This window comes from Drosophila melanogaster, chromosome 3R, assembly GCF_000001215.4.
Source record: "Drosophila melanogaster chromosome 3R".
Lineage (NCBI taxonomy): Eukaryota > Metazoa > Arthropoda > Insecta > Diptera > Drosophilidae > Drosophila > Drosophila melanogaster.
In genome coordinates, this window is record NT_033777.3 from 20,773,223 (window position 1) to 20,798,062 (window position 24,840).

General features: G+C 43.1%; 1 protein-coding gene across 20 annotated transcripts in view; it reads left to right on the forward strand.

Moving 5' to 3' along the window:
- Positions 1–24,840, forward strand: part of Syp (Syncrip) — a 53,998-nt gene that overhangs the window by 16,494 nt on the left and 12,664 nt on the right. For 6 of the 20 annotated variants that reach the window (NM_001275849.1, NM_169927.3, NM_001104379.2 and 3 more), the window contains 8 exons: positions 18,523–18,641; positions 18,715–19,027; positions 19,092–19,333; positions 20,494–20,629; positions 23,922–24,055; positions 24,123–24,251; positions 24,314–24,454; positions 24,525–24,631. In NM_001275849.1, coding sequence (NP_001262778.1) covers positions 18,523–18,641; positions 18,715–19,027; positions 19,092–19,333; positions 20,494–20,629; positions 23,922–24,055; positions 24,123–24,251; positions 24,314–24,454; positions 24,525–24,631 — 1,321 coding nt within the window. Of the gene's footprint in view, positions 1–5,672; positions 7,606–9,760; positions 10,359–16,763; positions 17,111–18,522; positions 18,642–18,714; positions 19,028–19,091; positions 19,334–20,493; positions 20,630–21,916; positions 22,053–23,921; positions 24,056–24,122; positions 24,252–24,313; positions 24,455–24,524; positions 24,632–24,840 lie in introns of those variants that run through there. The other 14 variants (NM_169925.3, NM_001275854.1, NM_169926.2 and 11 more) reach the window with 6 other exon arrangements.

The following is a 24,840-nucleotide window of genomic DNA, read 5'->3' on the forward strand; positions in this document are numbered from 1 at the left end:
CAGCACCAGTGCATCGCTATAAGTCCGGGTTCCACTCCCGACTTATGTAAACCACATGCCCACTTCACTTGGCAGGCTGCCTGACTCACTGCCTGGCTGAATGGTGCACACAAAAAAAAATCTGAGCTGCAAAATATATAAAGTATTGGGATACTATTTCTGCCCAAATAGGGGTAGAGTGAGATACATACATTTTCTTCCTATACTCAAGATATTTTCCTGTGTAGCAGGTTTGGCTGAATGGTAGGATGCGTGTACATAATGCAAATGCAAGTATATAGCACTTGAACATGCTCTTCGCGCCACGTTTCGCATATTTGCCGGCTGCATGTGTCCTGGTTTGGGTTTCCCGGCTATGCCACCGTTTCTGGTTAGCCCTTTGCCATGTCAGCACCTCACAACGTCACTTTTTCGACTGCGGAATTAATGGGTTAAGTAAATAGCCATGTAATATGTTTCAGTGCCGATGTTTCCTCCATGGGGCCTTTTGGTTATGCCAGGAAGGACTTCAATGGCAGCGCTCGGATGTCGATGGTGATATCCTCCGGTTTGCTCTTTTTGTCCCATTCAAGAGGTCTTCTTTTCGTTAACGAAGGCACCGAATGGTTCGTAAATTTTAAAATAAATATTTAAAGAGCTGTGCTGTTTGAATGGAAAGGCCAGTGTCTAAACCTCGGGAATAGTCGTCCAATCAATTCCTATATAATTTATCATATAATAAGCTTTAAGAATATTTTATTTTGGTTTTTATTTTTTGTTTTCCATTTTGTTAGTGCACAAAGTTCAGTATATATATTATTTTTCTTAAATGTAGAAAGCAATGGCACACCATCTGAATCCTGATTCATGTAGGCGGTTGCATCTTGCCAAGGGAAATGTAGGTGAAACATTTCGCATTCATTTGGCGGCGACAAAAACGCGCTCTTGCACTTTAACCGCGCTCAAAATATCCGTAAACACAGGCTGGCGAACTAAAAGCGCTGTTGTCGTCGCCATGTGTGCGCAGATTGCATTTCAATGGGTCCAACCCGTCCGTCCACGTCGTCCCCTTTCCGCCAAGTGATTCCCCTCCAGAAATCCTAGCCGGCATCTCTGTCGGTTTCCCAGGCTGCGCCATGTGCAAGCTGCACGGCTGTTGCTGCTGTGCTGCATTGCATTGCATTGCTCGTTGCAAGGGTCGGCTGTTGTGGCTTTTGTTTTAGCAAAAGAGAAGTGAGAACAACTTGCCCCTTGCGATGGCAAAAGGCAAGAAAGTAGGCCAAGTTAAAATTGATTTAATGCGTTGATTGCGTGGAAGCCGAGTCTCGTTGCAATTGCAGCTGCAGTTGCAGTTGCCGAGATTTATGCCGCGACAGCTGCGTCTTGTTTTACTTTCGATGGATCTTAATCTCGCCCGCGATCCGTTGGCCTGGGAGCGTACTGACCCAGAAAGGGATCAGAACGGTAACACAGGGCGTATGAGTAATACGGTATAGCGAGCATTGACCCAGGACCTTTGACCGCCCACTTCGAGGGTTCGTTAAAAATAATTGCCAACCACCGTTGCAGTTTGCGTGTCGCAACGACCCCATCCCATCAACTTAAGCTATTTTCCGCAGTTTGTTGATTTTCTCGGCGGCAACGTCAAGGGGATTTCCTTCTGACAGCTAATTGGAAAAATGTTTGAAAATTCGGCTTCTGTTTACTCGCGAACATCAGATCGTTGCCTCGGCAATCGCCTCGGATCGAATCGAAGGGTCCTTGGCAGGATGCGGAACAAGGGCGCATTATATTTTAACACCTTCATCCAATTGCCAGCTTTTTGTTATACTTCCTCGCATCTATCCTGTCCGCTGACCGCTGTCAGATGCGTTGCCCTTCTGTCCCTGCCGCGGGCTTAATTTATGGACTTTGGCCATTTGCTGGCGCATCATTATACTATATGTTTTTTTTTTCTTCCCGTTGCTGGTCCATTCCAAAAGTGACGACAAAACATTCCACAATATGACAAAAGCGAAAGAAAGAGAAATCCCTTTTGCAAAAGAATCAAATGCAAAAAAAGAACGCCATCGACAATTTAGATAAATTTTCCCACCAGCCATGGCCATAAAAACAAAGACCACGACCCGAGAAGATCATCGAGGGGTGCTCTCGCTCTCTCTCTCTCTTTCTGTTTCTCTGCAAGATTTCGGGGTGTCCAGGCCACGGGTGCGGTCATCATACTCATCCTCGTCCTCATTCCTATACCCGTCCCCACATTACCCAGTCCATTCATCCACAATATAATCACGCTGTGCTCGATATCGAATGATAAACTCCGAGCCAAAATCGTAAGAAGATGATAGTGTGCGCTGCTGATGGTAATGGTAATGGTGATGCTGATGGTGGTGGTGCAGCTTGCCTCCTCCAGTTTGTGTGTGCTCAACGGCTCAGCGCATATCCTTCAGGTACAACTTACTCATATATCACAAAAGGATACTGCGCTCCTCCCGTTGTGTGTGCTTTTCTGCTTAGCTTTTTGTCTTGTCTGCGTGGCCAGCGCTCTGGCTATTACTTTTATCCCCTCGATCCCCGCGATCCTGCTCGTCCTGCTGGCCGCTCGAAGGTGACACCGTGGCACACACAATGGCCAAAGGAGGAGACACGATGGTCAAGCGACCGCCTCTCACAGCGCTAGGAAAAAAAGGAAGCGTCGAGCAAAAAATTAGACGAAACGAACCAGTCGCTGGTCAAATGCAAAAAATACTTATAAAAAGAAGTACGGAAATCAAAATCAACTCATAAAAAACGTAGTTTTATATGTGGGTCTGCATTAAAAATGCAAATGTCGCATTGAGTTTCCTTCGTTCATGGCTCGTTTTTTCTGCTTTTTTTTTGGGCTCATCGTCCTTCTCTTGCTATGTCCTCGCAGCGGCTGGTCATCCACTTCCTGTCCGTGTTTCTGGGTTGGCATTTAAGATTTTGGGTAAACAACGTTTCGCAACGGTGACTAGAAACTACTTTCTTGACTTGAATATCTAAGGTACTAGGAACAGAACGTGACTTATTCAAGAAAATCGATTTTAAAATATTTGTATTTGTTAAATTCAAAAACTGTTTTGCCCCTGAATATACTTTATTTTATTTAAACAAAATTTCAATGTCCCTGTTATCCAAATGTTAGTTTTGTGCCCAAAACTATTTACTCGCTAGAAAAGATTTTTTTTATATCTTTAAAATAAATAAACGTTGTTAAAATAAATTACAAATTCCTGCACCCTCGCTGCTGAATTATACCTTATTCTCAAGACTTTCGAGGGATTTCCTTAATTCAGATTGATTTTACTCCTCGAATAAGTAAAAGCCATGCTCGCCAAATCCAAGAGCTCAGAAGCAAAAACGTGAGCAACCACCGGCGATAAAAAGCCGAGCCAGAAGGAAGAGCGAATAGGAATATTAAATAAAAAACGAGGAGAAACTGAACTATCAGCGCGGCTCAATAAGTTTCGGGCCCTGGACATTGTCCATCCTTTTGCGAGAGAGGTTCAGGTACATTCGAGGACGCGTCCTTAGGCGAGTGTGAGTACCTCTACCTCTACCTATACCTCTACCTACATTCATTTGAATGCAGACAAGTCCTTGCGTCGTGATCTTCCTTTGTGCGGCGGCCAAGTGCGCTGCTGTCTGCCGCCCTCCCCCCCTAAAACCGCTCGACCCTCGGCAACCCCGGCATCTCGAAGGAAATGAAATGAAAAGCATGCAGAAAAAGTTTTATTATGCGCGAGAGGGAAAAAAATAAGATTTTTTATATGAAAAATATTTGGAACGGACTGCGGACTGCTGCGGCTGGCGTGGCAGGGGGTTGAAGAGGAAGAAGCGGTACGAGGACGACGATCTAAATGAGGATGAGGGGCTCGCTATAGGGGAACCGCCGGGGCACACATGTATGGGGGTAGGGTCTTGAGCTTTGTGCCTTCGCCTGTGTGTTTGTGCCTCTCGGATCGCAAGAAGTGTTGGATGTCATCTTATTATTTCGAGACCATCGCAGCGACGCCGGCAGAATAGCGCTCCGATCCGAGGCGATCCAAGCCTTGCCGATCCGATCCGATCCGATCGCCTTGATGATGACCATGCGTCCGTGATATTCCCCTACAGCTAACTGGCAAAGAGCCACCGCCACTACGGGGCCACTTCGTCCCCCGTCAGATGTAAGCCTCGCAAAACTGTGGGAATGAAAACAGGATCGGCACGAAAAACTGCGTTATCGCCGCAGATACGGACATTTCTTTCTTAATGTTGTTGTTCTTGATGATGCCTCCGACTTTTGATGATGCTGCTGCTGTTGCTGCCTCTTCCGCTTCTGATGGTCAGCGTGATCAATGTGAGGCATCAGCATAAGCGTTATCCTTTCAGCCTCGTTGCCCACATTCGCTCCGTTTGGCTTTCGTTTTCTGCCCTGGTTGCGAAAGAAGACGCTTTCGATTTTCACCCACCTAAAGATTTCTTCGATCCTACAGTCGAACTTCTGTAAATTGAACTGTTATCTACAGATGGTACAGTTTTCTCTTTTCAACTTATTCTTAGATGTAACGCCACAGAACCCCATTTTATTTTATATTATATGAGATTATTATATGTACTGGCGAAACAGATCAATAGAACAATTCATTTATTTAGAGGGAATAAACTCTGAAACAGTTAGCTATTTGGTCATATTATGGCCCCATGAATAATCTAAAAGATTCCCCATCTTGCAACCCATCTTATATTATTGTCTTCCCATCAGATCTCGCGTACTCCCCCAGCGCGGTCATCGCACCTGCTGGCTGGCTGGTAAATTGAGTTAGCGAGTGGCGAAAATCCATCCGAATCAGTAACTGAATCCGAGAGAGATGGGCACATAGAGCCATGACAGATCTTATCGGGGGCATCTAGATACGCTTTACTTGTCGCTCGGCCATTGTCCGTGACTTCGAGTTAATTAAACTTGGACGGGTGGCGGGCAGCGCAGTGATGTGGATGGATCATAAAAACGGATTGCCCGGCGGGCAGCGATGGGAGCTGAAGAATTGCAGTTAATTGAAATGTTCCTCAAACATTTCGAGCGAGCGCAAGCAGGACGGACGACGCGGCAAGGGAGACAGAGACATGCGATAGAGATAGGAGAGCGCCTGGCGACAAAACGCATCGCTACTTTGTTGGCATCTTTGGGCATCGGGCATCGGAATCTCGAACTGAATCTGAATCAGAATCAGAATCACTGAGGGGTCAATTCAGAGTGGCAGAAAATCCACAAAAAACCATCGAGAGAGAGAGCAGTGCTCTCCGGGCGACAAAGGTTTGACTACAAGCCGGCAAAAAGCTGGGTGGTTGCTAGCTGTGGCTGGGGCGAAAACTACAAAAAGCAGGCTACGCCAACGTGTATCTGTGTGTGTGTGTGTGCTTGTGCCGCAGAGAGAGGTTGCAATACCAATGCAGTCGCTGCGAATGCCAAAAACAAAACAAAAAGGAAGCGCAGAATGTGCCTGTGTGCGTAGCCGGCAATCGAATTTACGCTCTCTCGAGCTCTCTCTCCGTCGATGTGTTTCGACGTGTGCGTTGTATCTGTGAGCGGTTGCGACTGCGACTGCAAGCTTTTTTTTGTCGCCAACGACTGAGACTATGAAAACCGGGACTCTGAGACTGACTGACTGCCCAGCCAGCCGGGTATCTGTATCTGTATCGCATCGCCACTCCACTCGCAAGTATCGCGGACGCGCAAACGACCATGCGAAAATATTGCAACCACAAATCTGGAACTTTTTACACAAACGGTTAAGGAATCTCTAACCATAAACAACACATCTTTCGGAATTAATAATAAAATACCCAGTCAAAAACGCAACCATCGTTGGAAATCACCAATTCTTAGTCAAAATTCTATTCAGGATCGGAGTCCGCGCATACGATATCTTCAAAACACTTTGGATTATACCATATACTAAATTAAAACTGCAATAGAACCAGCCAGCAGCACATTTGGAAAATCAAACAATAGAATCGAATCACACAACACAATTGTCAGCAGAGTAAAATTTGTTAGTGTTAAAACGTTTAAGCAAAACATTTGCCAGTTTTTGTTTAAGTTTTTCTTTATTTGCTACATTTAATAACGACGGTAAATCTTTGATAATATTCTCTACTATGGTTAAGTGTTCAAGCCAATTACGCTTTTAATGTTAACCACTAATTTTAAAATATAACATCGAATCGAACGAACGCAGTCAAAACGGCATAAAACTTATACTAAATCGGGTAACAAAGTATCTATGGCCACGCGTTGCAAACTGTAAAGCGTACGCAAAATGCAGCGACATGTCTGGAAATGCATTAAAATCAAATATAAAATCTATAAATATCTAACAAGTGAAACAAACACAACCTAAAACAAAGTAAAACAAAATAAAATCAACGAAAAGAAGAAAAACACAGTTTTAGAATACATATATATTCAAGAGAGCAAACAACTAAAAGTGCAAACTACTCAGTGTTCAGTGACAAACTATGATCATCAAGTGAGGCGAACTGAAAACAATTTAAATTATATAATTAACCAGTTAGAGCAATCAACGTTTTGCCATCAGCGACTGCGTTCGCCCACATTCGCAATTTACCTTTCGAACGGTTTCGGATTGCACCCGATTGGATCGCCCCAATAAAAACCACGAAACGCAGTCGTCCGAGACTTTCCAAAAATCGTAATAGCTAAAGGAAATTTAATCAAAATTAACCCAGATACTACTACCTGATTGGCAGCCTGCCTGCAAGCTTTACGTAACCCGCAGAGCCAGGGAAAGTGCATCGGAAGCTTTTGCAGCGGCTCTGGATCGCTGATCGAGGCTTCAAAGCTCCACGCGGGGTATACGCCCCATCCGAAATAAAACAGCAAGAAAAGCCACAATAACGCAGCTGAGGAAAGAGAACTGAGAGTGCAACTGCATCGGCCGATCGACGATCGACCGACGATCGGGAAAGCCGAGCGCTCGTAACTTGTTCTCCGAGCCTTCGTGCACTTCCTGTGCCGCGCTGCTCTGATCGACGATCTGCAGCCACAGCCCCCAGCAACAGGCGATCAGTTCGCTGGCGAATGCACCGCTGATTGCAATTACTGCAGAGCTGCATTCCTGCTCAGAAAGAGAGAGCCACGATCGGATTGGATCGGACTGGATCGGTGTGATCTACTGTACTCTCCGTCGAGCATCGCACTACGCACATTGCACACTGCACATCTCGGTATCTCCATATCTCCGCCACTCTCGATTCTTCGGATCGCAACGCAACGTGTCGGAAAAGCGCGAAAGTGGCAATTAATTTGCAACAAACACCCATTGTAGTCGATAAGTGCGGTCAAGTGAATCTATGTATAACTTATCTCCAGTGAAGTTCTTGAATAGTGCAAAAACGTAACTGAAACTCAAGCTGAAAACACACATTCGCATTAATACGCATAAATATAGCTTAGCACATTTTCGGATTAAATATCTACAGCACCCATTGGATACATCATCATCGTCATCATCATCACCAGCTGCAACAGCATCCCACTCACTTGGATACACAGCGCCTGAGATACTCTCCACTCGGAAGTTGCAGCAACAATTCGCTCGAGTAAGTCGCCAACTCAGATTTAAAATCGCCAGTACAGCTGCCGGGCACACCTTTTCGCTAAATAGAACAGATATGGATCTCTGCGTTTTTATATTCCGATTTCGCAAGGTATTTCATTAGCCGCCGTTAAGATATAGCGTTTAGATTGTGACTCAAGGTTGCCAACCAATACTTTTTATTGAAGGGCTTTGTTTTCAGGTTATCTATTGCGATTTCTTTCTTTTATTTATATTATTTAATCACGATTTAATTTACCCAAGAAAAATTTCACATTTGATCCCTTACTTATCTTACTTCTTCAAAATTTTATAAATTATTATTTCTAGTAAAGTTTTCATCAGATACAAGTTAATAACACGTTTTTCATATAATTTTCTGAAAACCTTTTTTCTTTTGATACAAATTGTTTGAATTCACATTGCATTATCTATGATATCTCTGAAATTCCTTTCTTTGATTATTGGTCACAGGCATTCTCACACTCTCTTGGAATTTTTCGCCAGCACACTCGAATTGTTTCACCAGCTTCTAAAGTTACCCAGCAGTTTTACTGTTAGTCAGCGGCACCCACTTATGTTTTTTAGAGCCAACTTCCCAGGGTCTCCGTTTTCATCCCAAAGTCCAAAACCTTCGGTAACTTGAGAGACCCTCTAAAGTTGTGCCGCAACGTAAATAATTTCGGCATAATTCGATTTAAAGACGAATGCTGGTGTTTATTGCTTATTTTTTAACCGCGCGATAGAATCCTTTGCTGTAGAGTTGAAATGTTCACGTGCCGACGAGGCACTTACCTTGTTGGTGGTCCGTCGGTCGGAAAGTGGGTGGTGCATCGGGTGGTGCAGTTGTTGTTTTGGGGTGCCGGCAGACGAGCGAAACCCCAAGTTCATGACCAAAAAGCCGGAAAGCGTGGGCGTTGGGTTCCTGTTCCACCAGAAGAGAACCCCTCTGGAAAACCCTATAACCCCCCAAACACTCTACTGTCCAGTCAACTCTTAGCTGCATCTGTGTGGGTGTATTCGTATCCGTATCTGTATCTGTATCCGTATACGTGCGTGTGCATCGGCATCTATAAATCGTATCTGTGTGTTTGCAAACTGACTGGCCAGTGCAACTGTGTGCGCTTATTTTAGTTAACGATCCGATTGACGATTTGCCCTCATGCCAAAGTTGTATAAAAATTTACAGACAGCATCTACGTTTTTTCACTCAGCCCTTGGGCATTCGTTCTTTTTGTTGTTTTCGCTCATTTAACCCCTTTGAAGGAATGTTCATCAGAGTTCTTTTTTGCATAGAAGCTTCTCATGCTCGCATTTGTATTTGTGTGGCAGTGTGTGTGTGTGTGGAACGCATTGTGGAACGTCGACAGTGAATGCGAAATATACGTTGCACAGGAAAAAAAGAAGAGTTTAATGTTTGGACAGCCTATGTTGTGTTCATTATAGGTTCTGGTAAGACCAAGTTTAAATACCATCTATGTCCAACAATTTTCTTAGAGTTTGTCCATTAATTGCTTACCAAAGTTCCTATGTTTTATATTTTATATAAATTATATTTTTATTTTAATGTGTCATAAGATATTGCAAGCTTTTCTTTTGGTGTATAAGAAATTACTTCTTTAGTCCGAAGAAAACTTGCTGAAATTCTTTTAGCCTATTTATAAGGAATTTTCACTTTTGTTTGTCTGGTTTGCTTTACTGTTTATAGTCTGATGGAGTTCGATGTTGAAGAAGATGAAGACTTGGTTTCCACACGCGACAAGATTCGATTCTCGCGTTATTTTTTTCGCGATCTTTCACAGGCCCAGCAAAAGAGAACCAGAGAGAGAGAGAGAGAGAGCAATCTGTTTGTTTGTGTGTGTCATTGGGGGAGCATGTTTTTTCGCTATTCGCTTTGTTGTGCAAATTCTGCTGCTTATCAAGCTGTGGCTCTCTCCCTTCGCTCTTTCTCTCGCTTGAGTTTTTTGCGGAACTTTTTGCCTGCCCTGAGATACAAACGTATCTGTGAGAGTGACGCTCCGTGGGCTCTCCGCTCGCGGTGGTGTGCGTGCACTTTTGTCGCTGCAGCTTTTTCGTGGCTGCGACTGCGAGTGCGACTGCGACTCCCCGAGTTCTAGTTGTTTGGTTTGGTTTGTGGCTTTTGTTGTGCGACGCAAGTGACGAAGTGAAGACCAGAATTGCGAGCGGAGCGGCCACAGCCTCTGCTTCTGATTCTGCTGCTGCTGCTGCCGATTCTGAGTTCTCGATTCTCAGTTCGATTCTCAGACGTTGGCGAACCGAGAACCGGTGACGTAGACGTTGCCGTCCGCCATTATTACAACGCGGCTGCCACACGCAAAATTGGACATACCAGCTAACCAAAAATAACCAACGCCAACTGCAGCTCGGATGCGAAGTGTGCTTGCCAAAAGTCAAACGATAACGAAAATAACGCAGGACCATAAAATTCCCATAGTTATATTAACAAATAAAGCAAAATATGAAATATGCTGGCTGAGAGCGCGCGCGGCATGCGAATCGAAACGGAAACGTAACGACGGAACGGCGGGCGGCCAATTGTGATCTCATATACGCTACGATCTTAAATAAAATACAAATATTCTATTTAGAAAATGCCTGGAATCTAGCAACAAATTGTGCAACGCCGAGCAGAGTATAACAACTAAACAAAATAAATACCGATAGTTCAAATTGAACGCAACGAAGTAATATTGTGAATTTCTTAGTGCAAGCCAAATAAAACAAACCACAAAAAAGGTAATTTCAGTATCTTGGCGATACATTTGCGAACTGCAATTTGCAATTAGTGGCTACACACACACACACACCCACACATTGGCACCGTGTGCTATATGTACTAAATATAAAATGTAAAAAGTGAGCGGAGCAGCAGACAACAATATCGTATCAAGTGCCTGTGTGTGAGAGTGATTTCGAGTGCCTGTGTGTGTGTGCGTGTGTCAGTACGTTCCGATGTAGGAACAAAAAGCGACGGCATTTTATTTTATATTATTTTTTCACTTCGCCCTCGTCTCGCTCTTTTCTTGCACTGCAGCCCCAAGTGCCCAACACATACATACATACATAGGTGTGCGTGTTTGCAATAATGTGCAAAAATTAGAAACGTCTATATGTATACACTGCGTATGGGGTATAAAATTAAAACGCCAACAGCTGACGCATGGCGTGAAGTGAAACGAAATGAATTTAAATGAAATGTATGTTCGTTCAGGTGTTTTTCTCTGATATTTAATAAAAAAAAAATCTGAAACGGACGACGACAACAACAACGCCCACGTTTCTTTGCGTTTCTCAACACTGCAGCTGCACGCACACAAAGAAACGCAGAGGCCCCACAATGGAAGCGCCCCCAACACAGACACACACACACACTCTCAGCCGAGAGAGGCATGCAGCATGGTTTTTTCCTTTTCGCGACGCTTGCACACCAATGTGTGTGTGTGTGTGTGTGAGTGCATTTAACATCGTCACAATCGCATTAAAACGCCGTCGTCTACCTCTTTGGCACCCCTTCCCTCCACTCCCTTGCAGTCCCCCAATTCTTCTTTGGCAACCATTTTGATTTTTGCCTTTTGCATCGCTCGCTGTGCCTCCCTTCTTCTTCGTCTCCTTCTTCTTGTCTTCGCTCTCTCCCTTTCCCTTTTAGCCCTTCCTTCGACTCCAATATCTGGTCGTCGCCGCCGACGCCGCTTAAATCATTAATAAGTGAACTTAAAATAAAGAAAAGTCCAGCCAAAGTTGAATCGCCCCTGTGTTAGTTTTTGTATCTGTGTGTGTGTGTTGGTGGCAAACCGGTTTGTAGCGCCTCTTAAACTGAGATTTTCACTCTATTTTGTGGTACGTTTTCGAGTGTTGCCTTCCCTTGGCCACTGCATCCTGATTTGGCGCAGCATGCTCTTGCTCCTGGGCTCCAAATCTTTCGGCCACGTGTCAAGCCAATGGCGTCCACACTCACACAAACACTTGCAACCTAAACTAATTCCACACAACACACATGCAGTTTCGAAAACCGGCCGGCGTGCATAACAGGGGGGGGGAAGATGTGGGGGATGGCTGGGTGGATTGAAGAGGCCGAAAGCTCGCCTGCATTGGCCCAAAAGCTTTGAGTGCAACGAATGCACTCTCCAAAGAATGCGCGTAAGGAGAGGCAGTGAGAATCGGAGAGCGAGCAATTATTTGCAGTTTCTTCTTCTGTTTGTCTGTCGCGTCCTCAACAAACCCCCTTGCATTATCCCCATGCCCCCATGCAACGTCCTCCCCTTATACCCCACCCATGTGCGCATAATTTGGCGCTTCGCCATGTTTTCTCCTCGCTCGCCTTTGTACTTCCGCGCTGCCCCCAAAAGAGGCTCTTACTTCGTTTGGGTGTTGCATGATGCATGACTCTTGGCTCTCGGCAAGAACATGGCCGGCGGCCAGGGGCCTTCCCTTCTGGGTGGGGGCCTTGGGGGGTCTCCCCACAGGGGTTGCCGGCAAACACGTTTTGGCTTTTGCATTCAACTTGGGAGCCGCGTTAAGTAATTTTCTCTTTCATGTCCCTTTTCTTACCCCTTCGCTGGGGAATGTTGTTTTGCGAAAATACCCCCTCTCCTCGTTCTGCTCATTAATTATTCAAATTGAAAATATGTATTAATAAGCCTCTCTGCGGTGATTACAAACTGCCATCTTAACCTGAAGTGCATTTGGAGGCAGACTCAACTGAAACTAAAGACTCTTAGACAATTCGTGATCAAAACATGTACTTATAATTTGGCTTAGTGCAACGCAGTACCCATAAGAGGTACTATAAGAGCTAAAGCTTCTTTAATATTAATGCATTATGTTTTTGTATCAAATTCCGCATGTTCCCAGTTCTGTAGTTTCTTCTAAATAGTTGCCTTCCGCTGCACCCAATTTATTCAGGCCACTTTGAATGCCGATGTCTCTGTAGCCACACTGCAATCAGCGGGTGCCGTGCCATCCGGAGCTATCTGCCAGGATATGCCACCCACTCCTTGCCACCATGCCACACCACACCATGCCATACAATAGGAAGGCACCACGGCGGGCGGTACTTGGAGCAGCCTAATTTCGCAAATAATAAAATATGCTAAAATAAAAATGCAAGATACGCCGCTCCCCATTCTATCGTGGATATATATGTTCATACGTTAGCCCCACTATTCCCCCTAGAATCCAATGCAATTGAGCGGCGCCTGCAGCCGGCACTTTTCTAATTCGCCAAACTATGGGGAACCCAGTGGATCTCGTGCCCGGCTATCTCAGCTTAGCTCTTGTCCTACTCGAATTGGCCTGGGGTTTTGTGTCGGATTGCCTCGGTTGGGTGGTTTTGTCGGATCTGTTTGGGTTGGTATGGGTTGGCATGGGTTGGTATGGGGGTCGCGTAGCGCACACAAAAGCGCTTTTCGGTTTACGACTACTCCGTATGGCATTTGTTCTTGCCTCTGACTTTTTGGGCACGTTTTTGCTCGGCTGGAGGATGCTATAAATTTAGTCGAAAAACATGCAAATATATATTTTACATATTTGCTTGAAAAAGGATTGGATAGATTGCTCATAACTTTTGTCTAATTAATGAAAGTGGGAGCCACTCGACAGGCAGCGGCGAGAGTTTACAACATTTGCGAAAACTTCTAAGGGGTGGCAATTTGTATTTGTATTTGCTTTAAAATAGTGGCTTACACGTAGTTATACTTCGCAATAGGTAATCAACATCTGTAGAATGTATTGTCGACGAACTTTGTTATAAACCAGGGTATCCCGAATTTCAATCCCCAAAACTGGCTTTATTTGTGTGTGCTTTTTTTTCTGCAACTACTAAAGTTGGCTTTCCACTTTCTACAACTCTAGCTCCGACATCGACTCCTGGGGGCATCTTTGGCAGCCATAAAAAAGCATGCCATTTTCCTCTCTGGCAAACTTTTGTGTAATTTTCATTTTGTGCTTGTCGCGTGCCTCCTATTTCTCCAACTCGCCCAGTCCCAGCCCACTTCCTTCCATGAGCCGGTGGCTTTATGTACTGTTGCAGGAACGTCGTACCTTGTTTTTTTACTACATATTTTTGGCAGTTGCACAGCGCAAATACCCACGGACACGGATAGACACAATGCCTCAGTCTGAGCAACTGTTTGTACATACTGTCCGTACTGTCCGTCCGTTCGTTTGTCCGTCTGTCCGTTGTTGTCGCTGCCGCAATGCAGTGAATTCGGCAGGACCCCAAAGTTTTGGCCTGGCCAACACGTGACTGACCTCCTCGAATGGGATGACTTTCTGGGGTCACGGGATGTTGGGCGCCATTTTCATTTGTTGATGCGGCCGGGCAGCTTCCCTGCACTTTTGCGGCCACAAAATGTGAGCATCAAATATTGAAAACACTTCTCCGGCCCCGGGGCTGCACAGTTTATGACCGTGGCTGTGGGACCCCAGTGACGTGGCCAAAAAGAGCTTTTTTGGCAGATATTGCAACGACCAACCCGCCTGATTGGTTTCTTGGCAACAAAACCCCACTGAACTGCCACGAACTTGTTTCTGTTTACTGAAATAAACCCGACTTGCAACTTATTGCCATGTTATCTTTGATTTTGGCATCGGGTCCTAAAGAATATGGTGTTCGCTGCAGCCCGGCCACGTGACTATATTAAAGAGCTTGGGATGAATTTGTTTAAATGTTGATAAGATATAGAAAAACAAAAATTATCTGATGGAGGTAAATAAAAGCAGGGGAATAACCTTAAATAGAGACAACCTCCTACGTAACACACATCTTAACGTAAGGGTATGATAGGAATTTCTTTGAAGAAAATTTACGATATTCCTTTTGTATTAAATTTGAATGTTTTCGCCAATGCATTTAAATAGATATGATTGAAAATAGTTGGAAATCTGTAATTAAAAGTAGAAATCTCTTTTCCCAGCGCCTAAAAGCAGGCCGACATCCCTGTTTACACCAGTGCCGAAAAGTAGGCAGCAAATCCTTCGGATTGCACTTTAAATGAAGGTCCTTCAAATATTTCATTAAACTTCTTCTGTAACCCCCCATAAATTACAACAATTTTCATTCATTTAATATTCACCTAAGGCCGGATAGCCATCCTTTCTTCCCTGCAATCTTCACCGTTGTCTGCCGCCTGCAAGGCGCTTCCATCTAATTTGCTTGGTTCGCCTGCACTTTGCAGGGAATTTGTTCGTTGTCGCAATGCCATAAATTGTGCAACTTATGCGGCCAACTGGCCGCCTTCTCTAATACCCCATCCCATCAACCCCCTTGTGGGGCTATAAATTACAAGAAGGCATTTGCCACACTTCCGTTTGGGGGCCTTCATTCAGGTCTGCTGCACTGTCTGCACTTTTCACTTCGGCTAGTCTGGAGTTATTTTTGTGCCTTAAATCGGCTTAACTGGCCTGGCCGGCGGAGTTGTAGTTGCGGCTCAGCTGGGCCCGAAGGGTTCTGAAAATCAATAACCCCCAGCAAGGTTGTGCTATAGAGAGCCCCATTGTTGTCGCCGTTGTCCATGGCAATAACATTTAAATGGCTAGGGCTTCTTGAAATTCAAATTGCGAAAGCACAAACTTTAACACTTCCTCAATGCCACGGCGAGCAACCCCTGGACTATAGCCAGCCGCCACCATCCTAAAGATACTCATAGTTTCTGCAGTCTACAGTCAGTCTGGCTTCGGTTGACAGAAACAGGGGCGGAGTTGCCAATTTGCCATTGGGGAGATCTTGTAATTCTAGACCAGACTGCTGCCGGCGGCGACGTATTGTCTGGCAGACGGACGCGAGTGACGAACAAATGTGGCAAAACGATTTATTTGGCTTTATCAGCAATTTTTGATTCTCCTTTGTCTCCCATTGAAAAAGCGCCGCATTAAGTGCTCCGCCTGCGTTTGCGGCGATTTGTCATATCGCTGATTTACTAACCTTACACCAGGCATTATCTCTTGGCAAAGGAGGCCGAATCCGAATCCGAGTCCGGAATGGCGGGGGAGAGGTGGAATCCGGGGCGAATCACCCCTGCTAGCAGCTAGAGGGTGACTTTTTCTGTTTTTTTTTTTTTTTTTTTTATACAACCGAGGGTGTAACTAACCGACACAAGTGCAAGAAGGCAGGATATGCCAGGATATGCATGTGTGTATGTATGGCTGGCTGTGTATGTTTGCGCATATCGCCGGCATCAACATCAAATTTATTGAGGTAGTTGCCAAGCGGCTCTGGCAAACAAAACGAGCATGCAAAAAGGAATGTTCTTTAACATGCAAACGTTTCTTTGTTTTTCCCCCATTTTAGCCGTGCTTCTATTTTTTCTGTACGAGTATATGCATGGGACAGAGTTGCCACCGCTGGGGCAAACAAGCGGCGACTACCCTGTTGCCATAACAAACATGCATAAAAAATGATGACTCGGGCTGGAAAAAAAAAGCACACACACAGTCCGGCAAGTGTTGCAAATTGAAAGCGGTTTTAGGCCAGGAGCCGTCACCTGAATAGCTTTGAGTTCGGGAGACCCAAGAATAAAGACTTAAATTGGCTGTGGTATGTGGCCAGTCATCCTGTTTTTTTTTTTGTTCAGTATGCACTTCCATATGCCATAGAAGCATTAGCATGGCAACTCAGCGTATAAGGAATACCATTTTATCGATATTTCACTGCAATCCTAATGGAATTTCCTGCATTGTTGTCTACTCCTTTCGACTGGCTCAATATCCATTGCCCATGTGTTTATTATTCATTTACTCGCTGTGCGCCGATAAAGCGCTTTTCCTGATTTTCCCGCCTTTCTCGCATCGCCAGCGCAACTTCATGACGCTCCCCCGGTGTTTGCCCTTTTGTGGGCTTCCCTGCGGTTGTCGCCAACACTTTTCACTTACAGCTCGCTGCGTTTTCGCGCCCAACAATCTAGATATACATACATGCATATAAATACATAGTATTTATGTGTTGGAGGGGCCTAGATAATGGGATATGTTTTTGTTGTTACTGGTTGACTGGTTCCGCTTATTGTTATAGTTGTCATAGCGCACATGGCATTCTGATGGCCCCACTGCAGTTGTCATAAATTTGTGGTCTTAATACTTGCACCACACCATTTTCAGGATTGCCACCTCAACAAAGTGGGTTCGGTTCGGTAACCCTTTCTAAATATCGATGCGTAGTTGGCCCTGCTGGGCGATTGTCAAAAGTTATTCCGTAATGTTTTTTGTTTCTATTCAGTTGTGAAAATTTTTCTCGTCTCTCGAATCGTTTCGGAACTATTGATTTTTACTTCAAAAATAAGAAAAAGCGAAAACAAATTCATTCACATTTGCAATCGAAATTCCAAGTCGCCTAAGGAAATTGAAAATTGTTAAATTGTTGCATTACGCGATGCTTTCCCAGATGGAAGCCTCCAAAGTGCAGAAGGATGAAGGGGGCGGCGAGGCTCTGAGCCGCACGATCCTCAAAACACCGTCTTCATTCAGGACCCCCAGCCCAATTCCCAGTTGCAGCAGTGAGTATTCCACGCCGCTGCAAAACACCCAATTGCCCCCGATATCAATCGCAAAGTATTTCAATGTCAGCGAAAACGAATCGAATGCCGGAGAATTAATGCGAAATTCGCAGAATGCCAGTGGAGAGAGCAGCAACAAACAGAAAAGATTTTAGAAATGTTCGGGTTTGCCCATAATTTTTGTGGGTCGCGCTCTATCGCTGGTTTGGCTCTCCCATTCTTGAACGATAGAGCTAGCTGATATTGCTGCTGTTTTTTTTTGTTTTTGTTTTTTTTTTTTTGCACATGTTACGCAATTATCGCTCTCGGCTAGTTGGGGTCCCTCGTTTTTATTTTTGCAGCTTGCTTCGTTTTTGTTTGAACGTCAAACACACACAACTTTCTATATGTATGTATGTACATACACATCGTACATATATATAATATACATACGAATATACGTGTACACGCGAATCAAAATAGCATTTGCTGATAGTGTGGCTGCTAAGGTAGCTTTCTATGCTGCGGCCTGTATAGGTGAGCGTTTGCCACTTGACAACTGTGGAACATTTGCATTTTCATTATGAGTGTGCCATAAATATTCATTTATGATAAATGCCTGTGTGCAGCTGCGGCTGCAATTGCAACGAAAGCGAACAGCTCTTGTTTCCGCAGCTCAACTGAATTTAGCCACGGAACAGATCATAAATAAATGTATTAGGCTGATTTAACATAGCAAATCACGTATACTACTACTTTTAGTCAATAAAACTACTAATACTAATCCAAGTCTAAAGTCCAGTAGCTTCAAACACGGCAAAAAGTGAACCCACTAGATTCATCAGCTGTTACCAGGGCAACTAATACGTCACGCTCTTGTGAGCGTGGCCGAACACATCGCGTATACGCAACACGTCACGCACAATTCGCAAATCGCGCCTCTTTTCGTTTGTTTACATTTTGGCCAATACGTTTTCATGCGGCTCCCTCTTTCTCTTCTCGTTTGCCTTTCTCCTTCTCTTGCCTTTCTCACGCACTTTTCGGTGCTCGGATGCGCGCTCTTCTGGATCGCAAATTTGTGCGTTTCGCATTTGTTTGGAGTCAATGAACTTTGTTGCTCGCTTTGTTGTCTCCTCTCTCTCCCATGCTCCCTGCTTTATCGCACTCCCCGTTTATCTCATTCCGCGAGTGCGTGCGACGGTGCGTAAGTTGCCAATTTTTCGTATTTCTCGTATTTCGCACATTCTCGCGACCCATTTTTTACCAAGCGCTCGCCGTTTGTGGCTATTTTGCGTTCGTTGAACTCTACAAGGTGATTTTATAGGTCGCACAATTTGTGGGTGCTCACTTGAATGTATGTTTCAAGAATATTAATATTTATGTATAAATACTCAATATATATTTATAACATTTTATTATCGTTGCACTTGCAGAAATGGCGGAAGGTAATGGCGAACTGTTGGATGACATTAACCAGAAAGCCGATGACCGTGGCGATGGCGAGCGTACAGAGGATTATCCCAAGCTGCTGGAATACGGTCTGGACAAGAAGGTGAGTGCTTTGAGAACCCAACACCACATGCCAACTATTACCAACATTTGCCACATGCAACATATGCTCCTAGGTCGCCGGCAAACTGGATGAGATCTACAAAACCGGCAAGTTGGCTCACGCCGAGCTGGACGAGCGCGCCCTGGACGCGCTCAAGGAGTTTCCCGTCGATGGTGCCTTGAATGTGTTGGGACAGTTCCTGGAATCGAACCTGGAGCACGTGTCAAACAAGTCCGCCTACCTATGCGGCGTGATGAAGACGTACCGACAGAAGAGTCGAGCCAGCCAACAGGGCGTGGCCGCGCCCGCAACTGTCAAAGGTCCCGACGAGGACAAGATCAAGAAAATCCTCGAGCGCACCGGCTACACATTAGATGTGACGACAGGTGAGAAACATTTTCAAGTACTGGAGAAACTTTTATCTAATACTATTACTTATACCGTACTCAGGTCAGCGTAAATACGGCGGACCGCCGCCGCATTGGGAGGGAAATGTGCCAGGCAACGGTTGCGAGGTTTTCTGCGGCAAGATACCCAAGGACATGTACGAGGACGAACTGATTCCGCTATTCGAGAACTGCGGCATAATCTGGGACCTACGACTCATGATGGACCCGATGACGGGCACAAATCGTGGTTATGCATTTGTCACATTCACAAATCGCGAAGCGGCCGTCAATGCAGTGCGACAGGTATTTAAGCCAACCACAGATCATCCATACCACCAACCACCAGTCCAGCCCAGCCCAGCCCACCTGAAAACCCAGTCTCCCCAATGAAAACCCCACCCCATCCGACCCTGACCACCAAATCAGTTTGATCCCCGCTTCAATGTTTTTACGTATTGCTAACTCTTAAGACCTATACAAATATCCTATATATATACATATTTAACGTATTGTATCCACATATTTACTATCGTGTTATAACACATCGGATGAAGTAGGAACAGTTATGCGGCCAAAGCAAAATTCAAATATTTGAAATTCTCCACAGCAAGAGCGAAAAATTACCGATTTGATCACAACCGATTTGGCGCTTTTAGATCCGACCATGAGAAATTCTGCAATTCCATTTAGTTTTTAACGTATGCTTACTTTACCTCTCTGCCTTTGCTATTAAGAATTCGAACTATGGGCAACGCTATCTGTCTCACTCTCTCGCTGTCTCTCTCTACTTGATCTTTCTGTAACTTATGTAATGCATGTCCCGTCTCCTATGAGTTGTAATCTTGATTTACGCAAACGAATCTCTACAGCGCCCTAAAATCGTTCAAATTGCAAGTTTGAAAAGAGTTCTCTCCTCTTCGAATAAAAGATTTGGCCTCCTCCCTGATAAATCACACAACCCCCTACCCTCCTCTCTCTCTCTATCGTCTCTATATCTGTTCTACTTCCTTTTTAGTTGAATTTTCTCTTGTCTTAAGCTCAGCTATGTAGCTATCAACTTTTGTAGACAACTTAGCAGCGTACGTTCAAAAATCTCACTGTCTGGTTTTATTTAGACGAGCATGACCAAAAATCTAGACCATGATATTGGGAGGCAAGACACGTTGCCTCCATATATCACCTGCCCTAACCAGTTAACCACTAACAAAATGTTTTTCCTTTAACATTTCCAAAACGACACTCAACCGAAATTCAGACCACGCGGCCCGCTTCAAAATTGGTAACGAAAACGATAAGATTTACAAATCCGTATATTATTATTTAACCCATTCCCCTGTTCTTATCTACCTTATTTGCCTTAGTTCAAAATTATTTACTTGTTATGATTTTATTATTTATTTATTTATTATTAACATTGAATTGGTATTAAAACGAATCGTTTTACCTTCCCTCCCACAATTTAGCTCGATAATCACGAAATAAAACCCGGCAAGTGTCTAAAAATAAATATAAGCGTACCGAATCTGCGCCTTTTCGTAGGCAATATTCCCAAGTCAAAGGGCAAAGATGAAATTTTAGAGGAATTTGGTAAACTTACAGGTAAATTGACAAACACAAAATTAACCAAAACTGTATTTTAAATTACCAACACTGGAGCTGCTATCCGCCACTCCGCAATCGGCACTAAATTGTAAACAAAAATCCAATTGGCTATACCAACAAACAACATTGGCTAATTGCAGGGAAAAATACTACAATAGTTTGTTTACTAGGCTAGGTTAGGTAGAAAGGGTCGTAGGGTTTTCTTTTTTTTTTATATTCCGTTCCGCTTAATTTATATGTCTTTGTTTTGAACTCATTCCAACTATTCACCCCCACCTCAACCATCCAAACATCCGCCATTGCCATCTCGACACTTCAAAATGAAAAACTGAAAACCGAAAATTAAGAATTGAAAAGTGCTCTCCCCCGAATCAAAAATTGAGACACTCTTTTCAAATGCGCTACCGCCCCCATGATAGAAACCGAACCACGAACATCGTCGGATGGTTTTTCTCAGTTTAATCACACATATATGTTGCCTCATATACATACATATAAGCACCCTCACACAACGACACCGATACTATTACATGCCCACATAGATACAGCGACACGCCCATTTGACTCATTGCCATTCGTTACAAGCTTGAATTGTCGTATAAGAATATTTCTTTTTAACTTATTTACATAATATCTCCAGTCATTAATCTTGCCTACGAAAAAGAACAAACCAAAAAAAAAGATATTCAAATTTTTAAATTTTTTACCAAATTGTTATGCATTCCAAAAATTTTATTTCCATTATGTTTTGTAATAATAATCACACCGTAGGAAAGCAGGCTCTTAAAACTATAAATATTAAGTATACGCCGTGTGCCAGCTAGAAAGTCGATATTCCCATGAAATTTCTAAGGTAAGATCGAGTCGCATTTCACTTTCTAGCTGCACTGAGCCCAAAGAGTTGCCCTTTTTGTTAATTTCGAAGTAATTATTTCGCATAGTAAGTACTAGTACTGGTAGTGACAACCGATAAATCCACATCGAATCAACTGGAATTTAGCTAAAGAACAACGTTATTTTTGAGTAAATTCATTTTTATTTGGCACGCATTACAAAATATACCGAAAAATAAGTTAATAAAGTTTAGATAATAGAATTCAACACTTTATACCCCCCCACCCATGAGAATTACTATCAAACACGAACACTCATTCTTCCACCTTTGAAACCACAAGCCCGATACCAAATCAATCCAAAATCAAATCGCAGTACCAATGAATTACAAATTTTTCATAGCAAATCAAAATTTTCTTTTGTTTTGTGTGAACTTTCAAACAATTGCAGCTAAATGATTTTGAAATTCGGACAGGCAAAAAGATTGGTGTTACGATATCATTTAACAATCACCGGCTATTTGTCGGCAATATACCTAAGAATAGAGATCGCGACGAATTAATTGAGGAATTTTCAAAACATGCACGTAAGTGATCCAAAAACCAACAGCAACAGCAACCACAAACAAAGCAAAAGACCCCAAAAACAACCAGCCCAGCACCAAAAAAAAAAAAAAAAAAAAAACCAACCCCAATTGGCTCACAGAATTGGCCAACCCCAATTAATTGTACTTAATCCCATAAATGTTTTTAGGGGCGATACTTGCAGAATTGAAAAACGCATGGAAGCCTACAAAAAGAAGTATCGATTGGATTTTTGTTTTGCAATTTTCGCTTTTAAAATGCCATATCCCCCCAAATCGAAAGGAATGAAATTATCAAATACTTCCGCACAAAATTGAAACATTTTAACAAGCGACCAGATGAAAGGACATGGCTTTTTTTTCAAATTAAAGCCATGTCCTTGGGTCGATTGTATTATTCATTATTCTTTCATATTCTGTAGCGTTGAGCGCTGTTAGTAAATACAACAAAAAATTAATTGTTCTTTAGTTTTTTCGTTTAACGTTCCGATTGTTAAATGTGCCCAATTTGTTGACATTGAAAACCTGTAGCTGAACAACAACAATTCGCTAACCAAAACATTTTGAATATTTTTGAAAGAAAAAAAAACGGAAATACCAAAGGAATAAACCTAGTTTTTGTTTTAGTGCAGACCTATATCACATACACATAGCTAATAAACGGCGCACACAAACGATCCCGCCCCCAAATTCCAGAAACCAAAAAACCATAAACCAGAAACCGAAAACCAAAATGTGAAACAGTAATTCGCCTACTCAAATCGATATGTTTTGGCCCATTCATGTTGAATATATGAAATTCATTTACTTAATGACTGGAGACTACAAGCCTTAAAAATGAACTCATTTTACTCTAACTATCTCTGTATCTATCTCTCACATAAGCGCTACTTCCCCGAGCAATTGATGCAAACGAATCGACGAGAAACTAAGCCAAATTCAAAATCCGATATCCATATTTCGTTGTTACGTTATTGTTCTCTACATATATCTCTACCGATCTCTCTTTGTATCTGAGTGTACACACGTTCTCTCTATCTCTTAATCTGTCTAACTCTGGCTATGTTTGTGTATAGTTTTCCCGTTATCGTTTCCATTACTCCAAACGAAAATAAATCCAAGCTCAATGTGTGCTTCTACTTCGTGTTGTGTTTTTGGTTATATACATATATCCTTTTTACTTTCCTGTTTTGATTGCAACATGTACTATATAAAAACAAACAGCAACAATAGCAACAGAGGTTTTTAAGTGTTTTTCTAAATGTGTGTTTCATTTTGCAATACTACTCTCTATACGTACTACATATCCAACTTAATGTTATATCCTCCCCCGCTCTCTGTAATACTTTCTCTAAATCTCGAACCTCGCATACACGAAACCGAAAAATGTATTAGCTTAGCGCATTCAATTATTCAAAAATATTTCAAAAAGTTAAGCAAGCAGCAATTGTTGGCATTGGTTTTCAAAATCATCTAATTCGCTCTACATATTATATAGAGATTCAGATTACGGAAATGCACATTACTTTACAGGGCAAAATTAATAGCGAAACACCCTTCGATTGTCGTGTAAATTTTGTGCGTTTCCCCTCAAAATGTAATCCAGTTTCCAATTACTTATATATATATTTATATACTCGATCCGAGTGCGTCTCACCTGTGCTCTCAAACATTCTCGCACACAAACAAACACCTGCCAATACCGGTACAGATACAAATACTTTTTTGTTGTATTACTTTCGTTTCGATTTTTACATATGCAACCAACTAACCATATTGCATTTGAATTGATAACACGGTCTATATTTACTGTACTCAAATGAATATTTTCTTTATTTAAAAATAAACCTGATCCCGAATCTGAACCTATAGCTGGCCTATACGAGGTAATCATATACAGTTCGCCAGATGATAAGAAAAAGAATCGCGGCTTTTGCTTTCTTGAGTACGAGTCACACAAGGCGGCGTCTTTGGCCAAACGAAGACTTGGCACAGGAAGAATTAAGGTAAGACCGAATTTGCAATACATTCATTCGGATAAACTTGCTAACATGAAGAGGGATCTTTCAACAGGTTTGGGGATGTGATATAATAGTCGACTGGGCCGATCCACAGGAGGAGCCGGATGAGCAAACAATGTCCAAGGTTAAAGTTCTTTATGTGCGAAATCTTACCCAGGACGTCTCAGAGGATAAACTGAAGGTAAGGCTAATGGGGGGAAAGCTAAACCTAAACTTCAATATCTAATAACATTTAAATAACAGGAACAATTTGAGCAATACGGAAAAGTGGAACGCGTTAAGAAAATTAAAGACTATGCCTTTATACACTTTGAGGATCGTGATAGCGCCGTCGAAGCTATGCGTGGCCTTAATGGCAAGGAGATCGGCGCCTCGAATATTGAGGTGGGTTTCACATAAAAGGATATAGCTTGAAGTTCTTTATCTAACAGACTTGCTTTCAATCCTTGCGCAGGTCTCTCTAGCCAAACCCCCCTCGGACAAAAAGAAAAAGGAGGAGATTCTGCGTGCTCGTGAGCGCCGCATGATGCAAATGATGCAAGCGCGTCCCGGGATCGTGGGGTATGTATCTCCTTCAACTCTCTTCTAAACACCCCACCAGAAGCTCTGCCTCAAAACTTGTTTAGCACAGCAACACCAACATTACCACAGATTGGCGCAAAATCCAAAAATAACTAAAAATCAAATGCATTCACCTAATGCAATCCCTTGGTGGACATTCCGTTTCGGCTAAATCCAAATTGAAAATGTCTGTTTGCTTTTCAAGTCGC